Source organism: Podarcis gaigeae, assembly GCF_964106915.1.
Source record: "Podarcis gaigeae genome assembly, chromosome: 15".
NCBI classification, from domain to species: Eukaryota; Metazoa; Chordata; class Lepidosauria; order Squamata; family Lacertidae; genus Podarcis; species Podarcis gaigeae.
The window spans coordinates 888,815-903,113 of record NC_139692.1 but is presented as its reverse complement, the minus strand read 5'-3'; the positions used below and the strand labels follow the sequence as shown (position 1 = coordinate 903,113).

The 14,299-nt window shown below is 42.1% G+C and overlaps 1 protein-coding gene across 8 annotated transcripts in view; it reads left to right on the top strand.

Moving 5' to 3' along the window:
- The window catches only part of TACC1 (transforming acidic coiled-coil containing protein 1), a 110,425-nt gene that overhangs the window by 79,300 nt on the left and 16,826 nt on the right, over positions 1 to 14,299 (top strand). For all 8 annotated transcript variants that reach the window (XM_083713498.1, XM_083713496.1, XM_083713497.1 and 5 more), the window contains one exon: positions 2,762 to 2,902. In XM_083713498.1, the coding sequence (XP_083569624.1) occupies positions 2,762 to 2,902 (141 nt within the window). The remainder of the gene's footprint in view (positions 1 to 2,761; positions 2,903 to 14,299) is intronic.

Genomic DNA, 14,299 nt, shown 5'->3' with positions numbered 1-14,299 from the left:
GCAGCAAGGGCTCTTTCACCCCTCCCTTACTTTTGAATATATGTGGGGTTGTTTCTGCTGAAGCACGGAACAGCCACAGGTGGCATTGCTGGCTAGTGAATCCTGCCTGGGAAGGACCTCTGGTTTCTTCTTTGTTGTGTGAGTGTACATGCATGCATGATTTCTCTGACTTTGCCTTAGAGCCAAACTATGCATGATGCTATAAAGGGCACTTGGTAGCTACACCTGCAGTTTCTAAAAAATGTAATACTAGTTGGGAGTTGGGATTTCATGGGAACTGCAGTGTGTGGAGGGGGGAGCTTCTCCCCTTCCCTCAATCTTACAGTACTACGAGGCGGGCAGTTTTTGTTGGGATTGCGTGTAGGAAGCTTCCTTATGCAAAGTCACAGCCGTTGCTCCCTGGAGCTCAGTTTTGCCTCTCCAGGGTCTCGCATAGGGACAGTCCCAGTGTGACCTGGAGATGCAAGGATTGAACTAGAGAGCCTCTGTGTGCTGTGGATGTGGGCTGTAAGCCCCTGCCCCACATGTGCAGAATGTGAACATGGGTGCTATCTTCAAAGTTTGCTACGAAGGGATGTGGGAGACGAGCTGTGTCTCCAAGGGCCTCTGTTGGCAGCTCTGCTGAGAGAGCCCTTGGCTGGAATAAAGGCCTCTTGGCAGCAACATCCACCCCATACATTTAAAGTGCTGTGACACCACTTTAAACATTTGTGGCTTCCTCCACAAAGAATTTTGGGGGCTGCAGTTTGTTAAAGGTGCTGAGAGTTGTTAGAAACCCCCATTCCCCTCCCTGAGCTACTACTCCCAAAGTTCCCTATGATGAATGATTGATTGTTAAATGGTTGGTTGAATGGGGGTCTCCCAACAGCTCTCAGCTGCAGCTCCCAGAATTTTTGGGGAGGATGTGGCTGTTTAAAGTGGCATTATGGTATTGTAAGCATATAGAGGGGAGGGGGAGAGAAAGGATAGAAAAGGGCAGATTTAAAATGAATCATGCCACTTCCTTCTGGGACGGATCAGGGCTGGTTTTTACTTTGCAGCAGCCTCTCTCCAAATTTTGCAACCAAAAGGTGTGTCATTGTGTTTAAAATGAATGCTGCAAAAAGTTGCATGAACATGCTCAATTTATTAGACTCTGAGGCTGTGATGTTCAGGTTTTCTTTTGTTTTTAACCTACTTTGCAAGTAGTATAGTGGCAAGAGCAGGGATACTGACATCATGTTTCTTTCCCTGGAGTCCTCTGTGGAGAGAACGCAAAGGAGATGTAGGCAGGTACCAAGGGAGACGTAGCCAAGGACCGCCCACCCACTGCACACTTCCATCACATTAGTTCTTGGATTCTGAAACTCAGAATAACAGTGTACAGTGGAACCTTGGTTCTCATACGGCTTAGTTGATGAACAAATCAGAACCCAAATGCCGCAAACTTGGAAGTAAGTGTTCAGGTTTGCGAACTTTTTTCGGAAGCCAAACATTCGATGCGGCTGTCGGCTATTGTTTCCAAGGTGTCTGCGCCAATCAGAAGCTGACCTTGGTTTTCGAACATTCCTGAAGTCAAACAGACTTCTGGAAGGATTACATTTGAGAACCAAGGTACCACTGTAATCCTATACATGGTCGTCTGCCATGGCTGCTTTAGCTGAGATTTCTGCGTTGCAGGGGGTTGGACTAGATGACCCTCGGGGTCCAACTCTACGGTTCTATGATTCTGTGCTTACTTGGATGTAAGTTACATTGAGTTCAGGGGAGCTCACCTCAGGTAGCAGGTTGAATTATGCAAGTGGATACAGTTGCACACATTTTGGAATGTACACGCACCTGGCTAATTTTGTTGACAGCTGCCTTTTTAAGGTTGATGCTTTTGTGCAGGACTTTGGGGTGGAGTGGAGAGCAAAGTACACAAAAGTTAAGTGTGAAATGTGAAAGAGCAGCTTCAGAAATTACCCTGGAAGCACCAAAAGAAGTTGCATAAGATAGTAACACATCTCCAGGGGTGGGGGGTATTCATTATATCTCAAACCTCTTTTAGAGATGGGGAGTTCATGTGGTCCCAAACAGCAGGGCCAGCTTATGACATTTTGCTGCCTGAGGCAAAGGACAAGACCACACTCAAGAATTGTACAGTTGGAAGGGACTCTGAGGATCATCTAGTCCAACCTCTGCAATGCAGGAATAGGCAGTTTCCTCATACAGGGCTTGAACCTCATTTTAGAATTCGAATTGTAGAGTTAGATACAGCCCTATATGGTTGATGTATCAGCACCTTGGTGCTGCCCTGGCCATCTTTGCTGCTTCTTTTTCCTAAGCCCAGTTTGCCTGGCCAGAGCCCTTCCCCCTCCTTTGACATTTCCCCCTCCTCCTCAGACTTTCCACAGGATTTTAGACTTCAAAGACCCACAGATTTGCCCCCCATCATCACTTTCCAGAAACAATTGAAGACATTTTTGTTCCAACAACCTTTCCCAGATGGATGGCTAGGGCTCTCTGCTGTGGGTCTCAATTTTATGTTTGTGTTTTAAATTGTATTCTATTTTTGGTGTCCTTTTAAATAGTTGTTTTTATTATATCTTTTTCCATTTCCTTGAAATGTATATGTGGTTTATAAATTCTGGATTGTATCCAAAGTTGCACTCTCCAAAGTATCCATCTCCTTGGAACTCTTTTTTGGACCACTGGAATCGGGGTAGCAAGTTCAGGAATAACTTTCCCAGTTCGAAAGGGATGGCTGGTTTTTGTCTTGATGCAGTCCTTCTTTCCACAGGGAAGTTCTGAACTATCCTCTGGGGAAAAGGCCTCTGGAACTGCACCCCATGAGACGCCAGGGAGTGCTGAAAGCCCCCTAGATGCGATTTGCCTCAGTGAATCCGATAAGATGGCAGTTCTGACTCTGATCAGAGAGGAGGTAAGAGCTGCACGGGGGGGGGGGGGGCATCAGGATGTCAACCATGTAAGGCTCGTTGGTGGTTTCTGGAGTGTGTGTTTTGGGTATGTTAATTTAAGTCACTTAAATAATGAAGACAGTGTTCGGATTTTTTAAATTCATTTTATAACATAAAAAACACAAACAGAGAAAACAAACAATACAAATTCTTGTCATATCCTTATTTTTCTAAACTTCACATTTTATCACTTATAAAATACACTATCATCTTTCTTCTAACCCTATCCACTTCCAAAGCTATTCTAAGATTTAAATATTAACATTTTTTAAAAAATATTCTTTAAACTTCTTCCAATCTTCTTCCACCATCTCTTCTCTCTGGTCCTGGAGTCTCCCAGTCAGTTTGGCAAGTTCCATATAGTCCATCATCTTCATCTGCCATTCTTCAATAGTTGGTAAATCTTGTTTCTTCCAATTCTTCGCTAGTAATATTCTCGCAGCTGTTGTGGCATACAGAAAAAAAGTAAGGTCCTTTTTGGGGATTTCACCCCCCCCACACACACACACTATAGCAAGTAAAAAGTTTTCTGGTTTTTTTAATAAATGTGTTTTTCAACACTTTTTTCAATTCATTATAAATCCTTTCCCAGAAGTCTTTTACCTTGGGGCACGTCCACCACATGTGGTAAAAGGTTCCTTCTTTTTCTTTACATTTCCAGCATTTATTATCATGAGTATGACACATTTTTGCTAACTTCACTGGTGTTAAATACCACCTGTACATCATTTTCATCAGATTTTCTCTTAATACATTACAAGCTGTAAATTGGATTCCTTTTTTCCACAATTTCTCCCAGTCCACCATCATAAGATTGTGCCCCACATCCCTAGCCCATTCCATCATCACAGATTTCACTTGTTAATCTTTCGTATGCCATTCCAGCAATAAATTATACATATTAGATAGGTTTTTTATTTTTGTGTCTTGTAATTCCGTTTCCAGTTTGGATTTCTCTGTTTGAGAACTGATTTTCTTATCCATTTTCAACACTTCATTTATCTGGATGTACTGGAACCAATCATCTAATTTATCTTTCAACTGATCATAAGATTTTAATCCAAATTGCTCCCCTACTTCCATCAAAATATCATTATACTTCAACCACATATCTTTCATATTCAACCTTTTATGGGTCTTAGATTCCAATGGTGATATCCACCTGGGTGTTTTCCTTTCTAACAGATCCCTGTATCTTATCCAAACATTGTATGAAGATTTTCTAATTATATGGTTTTTAAATCCTTTGTGGGCTTTTATCTTGTCATACCATAAATATGCATGCCAGCCAAATACATTATCAAAACCTTCCAAATTTAGAACATCTGTATCTTCCAATAAACACAATTTTTTCAACCAACAAAAGGCTGCAGCTTCAAAATAGATCCTTAAGTCTGGCAGGGAGGAGTCCCCTCTCTCTTTCACATCTGTTAATAATTTAAACTTAATTCTGGGTTTCCCCTCCTGCTAGATAAATTTAGATAGTACCTTTAGATAAATTTAGATAATACCTTTAGATAAATTTAGATAATACCTTTAGATAAATTTAGATAATACCTGCTGTCTCCCCGGGGCTAAGATCCAAGATGTAACTGAATGACTGCAAGGAATCGTAAAACCCACTGACAAATACCCCTTCCTCTTGGTTCATGTGGGAACCAATGACACGGCAAGCAATAGCCTCCAGAAGATCAAAAGAGACTACAAGGCTCTGGGCAGGAAATTGAAGCAATTAAATGCACAAATTGTCATCTCATCTGTCCTCCCAGTTGAACGACGTGGCCCAGGGAGAGAGGGAAAAATAGTGGAAGTGAACAGCTGGCTTCGCAAATGGTGTAAAGAGGAACGGTTTGGATTCTTAGATCACGGACTGCAGTTTCTTGAAGATGGACTTCTGGCAAGTGATGGGCTGCACCTCACAACGGTTGGGAGGAATGTTTTTGCCAAAAATATCAGAAACCTCATCAGGAGGGCTTTAAACTGACTAATGTGAGGGAGGAAGATAGTGCTCTTGAAGGTAGGAGTCTATCAATTGATGAAGATGATCATCCAAATGTCATAGACCAAATGGAGCAAACAGCACGCAGACCTAGTGGTGGGAGGAAAAAATCCTTAAATAAGAGACACGGGGGAATGATTAATGGACTTCAATGTCTGTACACTAATGCGCAAAGCATGGGAAATAAACAAGATGAGCTTGAGCTCTTGGTACAGCAAACTAAATATGACATAATAGGCATCACTGAAACCTGGTGGGATAAGTCTCATGATTGGAATGTAATAATGGAGGGATACAATCTATTTCAGAGAAACAGACCAGACAAGACAGGAGGAGGAGTGGCGTTATATGTCAGGGATGTGTATACCTGTGAAGAGATCCAAGATTTAGAACCTCAAAGCCAAAGTGAGAGCATTTGGGTCAAAATTAAGGGAGAGAAGAATAACAGTGACCTCATTGTGGGAGTTTACTATAGATACCCAAGCCAAACGGAGGACATAGATGATGCCTTCCTGTAACAGATGGTGAAGCATGCAAAAGGAAGGGAGATAGTAGTAATGGGGGACTTCAATGACCCGGATATTTGTTGGATGTCAAACTCAGCCAAGAGCATAAGGTCAAACAGATTCCTCACTGGCCTTGCAGACAACTTCGTTGTCCAGAAAGTGGGTGAAACAACAAGAGGAACCGCCATTTTAGATCTGGTCCTAACCAATGTTGATGACCTGGTTAGTGGGGTAGAAGTGGAAGGATCATTAGGCGCGAGTGATCATGCTCTTCTGAAGTTTACTATACAGCGGAAAGGAGCAGCCAAGCATACTAGGACTCAATTTCTTGACTTTAAGAAAGCAGACCTCATAAAACTTAGGGAAGTGTTGGGTGAGATCCCATGGACAGTAATACTAAAAGGAAAGGGAGTTCATGATGGCTGGAAGTTTGTTAAGAGGGAGATAGTAAAAGCACAACTTCAGGCAATACCAATGAGACGGAAACATGGAAGGTGCCTAAAGAAGCCAAGGTGGCTATCTAAAGAACTTTTAACTGAGTTAAGATTTAAAAAGGATGTGTACAAAAAATGGAAAAGGGGGAGAAACCACCAAAGAGGAATTCAAACAAATAGCCAGCACGTGTAGACACAAAGTCAGAAAAGCTAAAGCACAGAATGAACTCAGGCTTGCTAGAGAGGTTAAAAGCAACAAAAAAGGCTTTTATGGGTATGTTCGTAGCAAAAGGAAGAACAAAGAAACAGTGGGGTCACTCAGCGGAGAAGATGGTGAAATGCAAACAGGGGACACAGAAAGGGCTGAACTTCTCAATGCCTTCTTTGCCTCAGTCTTCTCCGATAAAGAAAACAATGCCCGACCTGAAGAATTTGGAGCAAATGATTCAACAGAGGAAACACAGCCCAGAATAACTAAGGAGATAGTACAAGAATACTTGGCTAGCTTAGATGTATTCAAGTCTCCAGGGCCAGATGAACTGCATCCAAGAGTATTAAAAGAACTGGCAGATGTGATCTCAGAACCACTGGCAGGCATCTTTGAGAATTCCTGGAGAACAGGCAAAGTCCCGGCAGACTGGAGGAGGGCAAATGTTGTCCCTATTTTCAAAAAGGGGAAAAGAGAGGACCCAAATAATTACCGCCCAGTCAGTCTGACATCAATACCAGGGAAGATTCTGGAGCAGATCATTAAGCAAACAGTCTGTGAGCACCTAGAAAGGAATGCTGTGATCACCAATAGTCAGCATGGATTTCTGAAAAATAAGTCATGTCAGACTAACCTGATCTCATTTTTTGACAGAATTACAAGCCTGGTAGATGAAGGGAATGCAGTGGATGTAGCCTACCTTGATTTCAGCAAGGCATTTGACAAGGTGCCCCATGATATTCTTGTAAAGAAGCTGGTAAAATGCGGTCTTGACTATGCTACCACTCAGTGGATATGTAACTGGCTGACTGACCGAACCCAAAGGGTGCTCATCAATGGTTCCTCTTGATCCTGGAGAAGAGTGACTAGTGGGGTGCCACAGGGTTCTGTCTTGGGCCCAGTCTTATTCAACATCTTTATCAACGACTTGGATGATGGACTCAAGGGCATCCTGATCAAATTTGCAGATGACACCAAACTGGGAGGGGTGGCTAACACCCCAGAGGACAGGATCACACTTCAAAACGACCTTGACAGATTAGAGAACTGAGCCAAAACAAACAAGATGAATTTTAACAGGGAGAAATGTAAAGTATTGCACTTGGGCAAAAAAAATGAGAGGCACAAATACAAGATGGGTGACACCTGGCTTGAGAGCAGTACATGTGAAAAGGATCTAGGAGTCTTTGTTGACCACAAACTTGACATGAGCCAACAGTGTGACGCGGCAGCTAAAAAAGCCAATGCAATTCTGGGCTGCATCAATAGGAGTATAGCATTTAGATCAAGGGAAGTAATAGTGCCACTGTATTCTGCTCTGGTCAGACCTCACCTGGAGTACTGTGTCCAGTTCTGGGCACCACAGTTCAAGAAGGACACTGACAAACTGGAACATGTCCAGAGGAGGGCAACCAAAATGGTCAAAGGCCTGGAAACGATGCCTTATGAGGAACGGCTAAGGGAGCTGGGCATGTTTAGCCTGGAGAAGAGGAGGTTAAGGGGTGATATGATAGCCATGTTCAAATATATAAAATGATGTCACATAGAGGAGGGAGAAAGGTTGTTTTCTGCTGCTCCAGAGAAGCGGACACGGAGCAATGGATCCAAACTACAAGAAAGAAGATTCCACCTTAACATTAGGAAGAACTTCCTGACAGTAAGATCTGTTCAACAGTGGAATTTGCTGCCAAGGAGTGTGGTGGAGTCTCTTTCTTTGGAGGTCTTTAAGCAGAGGCTTGACAACCATATGTCAGGAGTGCTCTGATGGTGTTTCCTGCTTGACAGGGGGTTGGACTCGATGGCCCTTGTGGTCTCTTCCAACTCTATGATTCTTTTGCCATTCCTTAAAACAATTCAAATTATCAATGATAGGAAGTACTTGGAACAAAAATATCACCTTAGGCAATACATTCATCTTTATCACAGAAATTCAGCTCAACAAAGATAGTTTCAACCTTGTCCAGATATCCAAATTATTTTGATATCTTTCAATAACTTTTCTTAGTTGTCTTTATACAAATTCATTTTTTTTGCAATCATATTTACACCCAGATATTTCACCTTTTTCACAAACTTCAGCCCTGTGGTTTCCTCTAAATTAAGTTATTCATGTATCGTTAATTTTTTCTCTAAAACTTTAGTTTTATTCTTATTCAATTTGAAACCTGCAACTTGTCTGAACTCTTGAATTATCTTCAGTGCTTGATTGCACTGATCTCAGGGTCCTGTAAAGTCAATACCAAATCATCAGCAAAGACTTTTAACTTATATTGTTTAGTTACTATGCCTTTAACTTCCTCATCCTTCCTTATCATGTTCAACAGCACCTCTAGGACAGAAATAAAATCAGGGGGGGAAAGTGGGCACCCTTGCCTGGTTCCCTTTTCAATCCTAATTTCTTGTGAGACCACATTGTTAATTATAATTTTTGCTTTCTGCTCAAAGTAAATTGCATTAATACCATTTTAAAAGTTTTGACCGACCCCCATATTACGTAAGTTCTGCTTCATAAAGCTCCAAGAAACATTATCAAAGGCTTTCTCTGAATCAATAAACATTAACATTGCTTTAGTTTTCCTTTTTACCTCTAATCTTTCCAACACATCCACTGTGTTCCGAACATTATCTTTCATATGCCTCTCAGGTAGGAAGCCTGATTGATCTTTATGTATGTGCTTATTCAAAACCTTCTTCAATCTTGTAGCCAAAATATTTGCAAATATTTTATAAACCACATTCAACAAAGAAATTGGTCGGTACCGTATTTTTCGCTCTATAACACGCACCTGACCATAACACGCACATAGTTTTTAGAGGAGGAAAACAAGAAAAAAATATTCTAAATGAAACAATGGATGTATGATTTTTGTGGTTCATGCTGTGGCCACAGACATGTGATCTGACGGTGAGTTTGGGGTAGCCCAATGCAAAAATCCTGAGGATCCATGTGGATCCATGCTTTGTAAGCACGTTTTTGCGCCATTGCGGCCCCACGAAACAGTGGGTGCGTGTCTGTTTTTTGGTGCAGGCTGTAGCCATGGACATGCTGTGATCTGATGGTGAATTTGGGGTGACCCAGTGCAAAAATCCTGAGGATCCATGTGGATCTGTGCTTTGAAACCACGTTTTAAGTGGGGAGGGAAGGAAAAGCATGCAAGGGACAAGGAGCACGCGTGGGGTGTGTGGAGAAGGAGCTTTTCGGGGAGCTGAGCGGAGAGGAAAAGAGCACTGTTGCTTTAAAGGTATACTTAAGGTATTTGCCCTGTGCCTGGTTTTTTTTCCATTTAACAGTTTGCAGTCTGTTCCTTCCGCTCCTTTTTTTTTCCCCCAAAAGATTTTTATTAAGGTTTCAACAGATTTTATCATAACAAACAAAACAAAACAAAACAACACAATAACAAACAATAAACAATATAAAATACAAAAATCAAACAAAAATATATAAGTTCAACTCTTAATTTCATGTAACTTACTTTCCCAACTTCCTCACACCTCCCTTTTCTGTATTCCAATTTCCAATTTAGTTTCAGCAAATTCTTCCTCTATTTTGACTGATTTTAATATTGCTTAATTTCTTTTAAATTAACCATTACCGCTGCTATCCACTTATCTTCTAATCCCCCATCATTGATTAATTTTGCTGTATTTCTTTACTTGTTACTTATAAAACATCTTTGCACATTCCTTTCAACTTTGTCACTAATGCTGCACTATCTCTATATCCTGCATCACTTTAACATTCAAATAATTTACAATGTTTTTGCAGATAATCTTTAAATTTCTTCCAATCTTCTTCTGTTTGTTCTTCTCCCATGTCTCGGATTCTGCCAGTCATTTCTGCCAGTTCCATGTAGTCTATCAGTTGCATCTGCCATTCTTCCAAGGTGGGCAAATCTTGTGTCTTCCAATACTTTGCGATAAGTATTCTTGCTGCTGTTGTTGCATACATGAAAAAGGTTCTATCCTTCTTTAACACCTTCTGGCCAACAATGCCCAAGAGAAAGGCCTCTGGTTTCTTAAAAATGGTATACTTAAATACCTTTTTCAGTTCATTATAGATCATTTCCCAGAAAGCCTTAACCTTTGGGCACGTCCACCAGAGGTGAAAGAATGTTCCCTCAGTTTCCTTACATTTCCAACACTTATTGTCAGGCAAATGATATATCTTTGCAAGCTTGACTGGTGTCATGTACCACCTATAAATCATTTTCATAATATTTTCTTTCAAAGCATTACATGCCGTGAATTTCATACCAGTGGTCCATAACCGTTCCCAGTCAGCAAACATAATGTTATAACTAATGTCTTGTGCCCACTTAATCATAGCTGATTTGACCGTTTCATCCTGAGTGTTCCATTTTAACAGCAAGTTGTACATTCTTGACAATACCTTAGTTTTAGGTTCTAACAATTCCGTTTCTAATTTCGATTTTTCCACCTGGAAACCTATTTTTTATCCATATTAAAGACCTCTCTAATTTGGTAATAGTGTAGCCAATCTCACACTTTATCTTTTAGTTTCTCGAAACTCTGCAATCTCCATGTGTCTCCATTTTGTTCTAGTATCTCCCAATATTTCGGCCATTGGCCTCCATATTGAGTCTTTTCAGAGCCTTAGCTTCCATAGGTGACAACCACCTTGGGGTCTTGTTTTCTAATAAATCTTTGTACCTTGTCCAGACATTAAAAACTGCTTTCCTGACAATATGGTTCTTGAATGCTTTATGAGCTCTAACCTTGTCATACCACAAATATGCATGCCACCCAAACGCATTGTTTAACCCTTCCAAATCCAAAATGTCAGTGTTTTCAAGAAGTAGCCAGTCCTTCATCCAGCAAAAGGCTGCTGATTCATAATATAACTTCATGTCTGGCAGGGCAAACCCCCCTCTTTCTTTAGCATCAGTCAATATTTTAAATTTTATTCTGGGCTTTTTGCCCTGCCAGACAAATTTAGAAATATCTCTCTGCCACCTCTTGAAACAGTCCATCCTGTCCACAATCTGCAAGCTCTGAAACAAAAACAACATTTTTGGCAATACATTCATCTTTATAGCAGCAATTCGACCCAACAAGGAGAGCTTCAAGTTTGACCAAATTTCTAGATCTTTTTTTACCTCTGACCTGTTGGAATTCTGCCTGGGTCAGAGGAATGTGCCACAGCGTAGGCACCGGCAGATATTCCTTGTCGACCTCCCCGCTGCTACTCCCGGCAGATAAGCAGGCGAGGTCTCGGCGATTCTTCCCAGATGTGAGAAGAACACACCGTTTCTTCTCTCTCCCCTTTGGTATCCCCAGGGAGGGGAAAGAAGCAGACAGAAATCTATTTACATCCTTTATTTCTGTCTCTTACATCAGTACAGAGAAACATGCCTGCACTCAACAACAGTAAGTATCAAACTCCACCCATGTACTTCCAGTACGGGTCACAAGACACACACATTGAGCTAACATCCGGTGCTCAGTACAGAATGGACTGCCCCTATATTCCCATGGCAACAGTCACAAACATCCTGTCTGGCTTTCCAGCCACCTGCAGCTGACGAAGCTGCTAGAGCCTTTGCTTGCTGCCGCATTGGTGCTTTATGGTAACATGACCAACATTTTTCATAATTATCTTTAAATAAGTTCAGGTTTTTGGCTGTCATATTTATCCCTAGGTATTTCACTTTCTTCACCACATTTAAATCTGTCTCTTTCTGAAGCTTTTCTATTTCCGTTAAGATCATATTTTTCTCCAATACTTTAGTTTTTTGCTTATTTAGTTTAAATCCTGCCACCTGACCAAATTCCTGAATCAGTTCTAAAACTCTTTTCGTACTAGATTCTGGCTCCTGCAACGTCAAAACCAGGTCGTCTGCGAAAGCTTTAAGTTTATATTGTTTGGCTCTGACCTGAATTCCTTTAACCAACTGGTCCTTCCTAATCATATTCAAGAGCACCTCCAGGACCGAGATAAATAGCAATGGAGAGATAGGGCAGCCCTGTCGTGTTCCTTTTTCAATTTTAATCTCTTCTGACACCACATTATTAACTATCAATTTTGCTTTTTGTTCCGAATAGATTGCTTCTATACTATTTTCAAACCCTCGTCCCACACCCATTCCCTTAAGGTTTTTTTTCATAAAACTCCAAGAAATATTATCAAAGGCCTTCTCCGCATCAATAAAGATTAACACTGCTTTTGTATTAGTGTTCGTCTGCAATAACTCCAATATATCAATAATGTTCCTTGTGTTATCAGACAAATGTCTACCTGGGAGAAAGCCTGCCTGATCTTTGTGTATTACTTTATTTAACACTCTTTTCAGTCTATTGGCTAAAATATCTGCAAAAATGTTGTAATCCACATTTAAAAGGGATATGGGACGGTAGTTTTTAAGTTGTGCCTTTTCAGCTTCGGATTTTGGTATGAGTGTGATGAAAGCTTCTTTCCACGACTCCGGTGCCTTCTTCCGCTCCATAATCTCATTGCACACCTCCTTTAATGGTTGAACTAAATAGTCTTTCAAAGTCTTATAGTACTTGGAGGTTAACCCGTCCGGCCCTGGAGACTTGCCCAATTGCATGTTCTGGATGGCACCTTCAATCTCCTGTTCCGTTATCTCATAGTTAAATATTGTCTTATTTTCTTGAGATAGTTTTTGTAATCCATTAGTTCTTAAAAATTGGTCTATATCAGTCTCTTTCTGCGGCCCCTGTGTATAAAGCTGTTTGAAGTATCTCTGGAAGCACTTTCTAATCTCCACAGGATTCTGGATGTTTCTCCCTTCTATCTCAAGGGTAGTGACCGCCTTCCGCTCCTTGTTTTGAGGCAGAATAGATTTGAGCAAGTGAGGAGGACTTGGATTGCAGGGGATTCGCCATTAGCTGTGTAAAAGCGCTTTGTTTGTACACGTGGCTACTGGTATCAGGTTCAGTTTGAGTGATAAGCAGCCACCAGCAGCAATAGAATGGAGAACAAAAAGGCGATAGGGGCACTAGGACCCAGACAATGCTCAAATCTATCCTAGAATCATAGAATCATAGAGTTGGAAGAGACCACAAGGGCCATCGAGTCCAACCCCCTGCCAAGCAGGAAACATCATCAGAGCACTCCTGACATATGGTTGTCAAGCCTCTGCTTAAAGATCTCCAAAGAAGAAGACTCCATCACACTCCTTGGCAGCAAATTCCACTGTCAAACAGCTCTTACTGTCAGGAAGTTCTTCCTAATGTTTAGGTGGAAGAAAACAGCTGAGAAGTGTGGGATTTGCCTAGTTTTCCCCTCTCCCTCATACCGTGCCTTCCCCAGCCCTTTTTTTTACTTCCTGGTTTTTACTGCGCTCGTGGCTCAGAGCTCCAGGTTGGGTTTTGGTTTTTTTTGTTTTTGTTTTTTTGCTGCTGGTTGCTTAAATTTTATCCTTCCTGATCCAAGCCCTTCTGTGCCCTGCTGTCCCTCTGCAGCCTCATTGCTCAGTTTAGAGAGCAAACGGACCTTTGCTAGCTGAGGCTGCAGCAGCTGTTGCTGGCTACTTTAAAAATGCCTGCTGGCTTTGAACCGCCTGCCTCCTCCCAGCTCGCTATAGCTCCCGTCTGTCCCTCCTCCCGTGTAAGCGGCTGCTGCCCGCTTTGCTGCCATGGCTCTCCTTCCCTCCCTCCTCCCCGGCTCCTCTGTAGGTCGCTTTAAAGCAAGCAAAGCGAGAGCCTCGTAGAGCATGTAAGCAGCTTTCCCTTTGCTTACTTTCAGAGAGCCCCTCCTCCTGGCTGTAAAGCAAGCAAAGCTAGAGCCGTGCAAAGTCCTGCAAGTGGCTCCCACTTTGCTTGACTGACAGCAGCCATGGCTCCGATCCAGTGCATTTGCTCCATAACACGCACAGGCATTTTCCCTTACTTTCTAGGAGCAAAAAAGTGCGTGTTATGGAGCAAAAATGTCAGGGAACTGACATCAGAGCGAGAAGCGGAGGCAGGGCTCCTGAGCGATGCCGGAGAGGGGACCAGCAGGGGGGAAGGAATTCAGGGTAACACCAATAGAGAAGAGAAGGAGATGGAGGAATTGGTGACAGGGCTCCAAGACCCTTCACCCGAAACTAGTGGAGAGAGCGCTGGCACGCCCCTGCCTTCCCCTTACTTGCGCAGACGTGTCCCGCGCAGGGAACATAGGAGGAGACTCGGGGTCAAACAGCTTTTATGCTGGAAGAGGTTCAAGAAACGCCCACTGACGGATTCTGCAA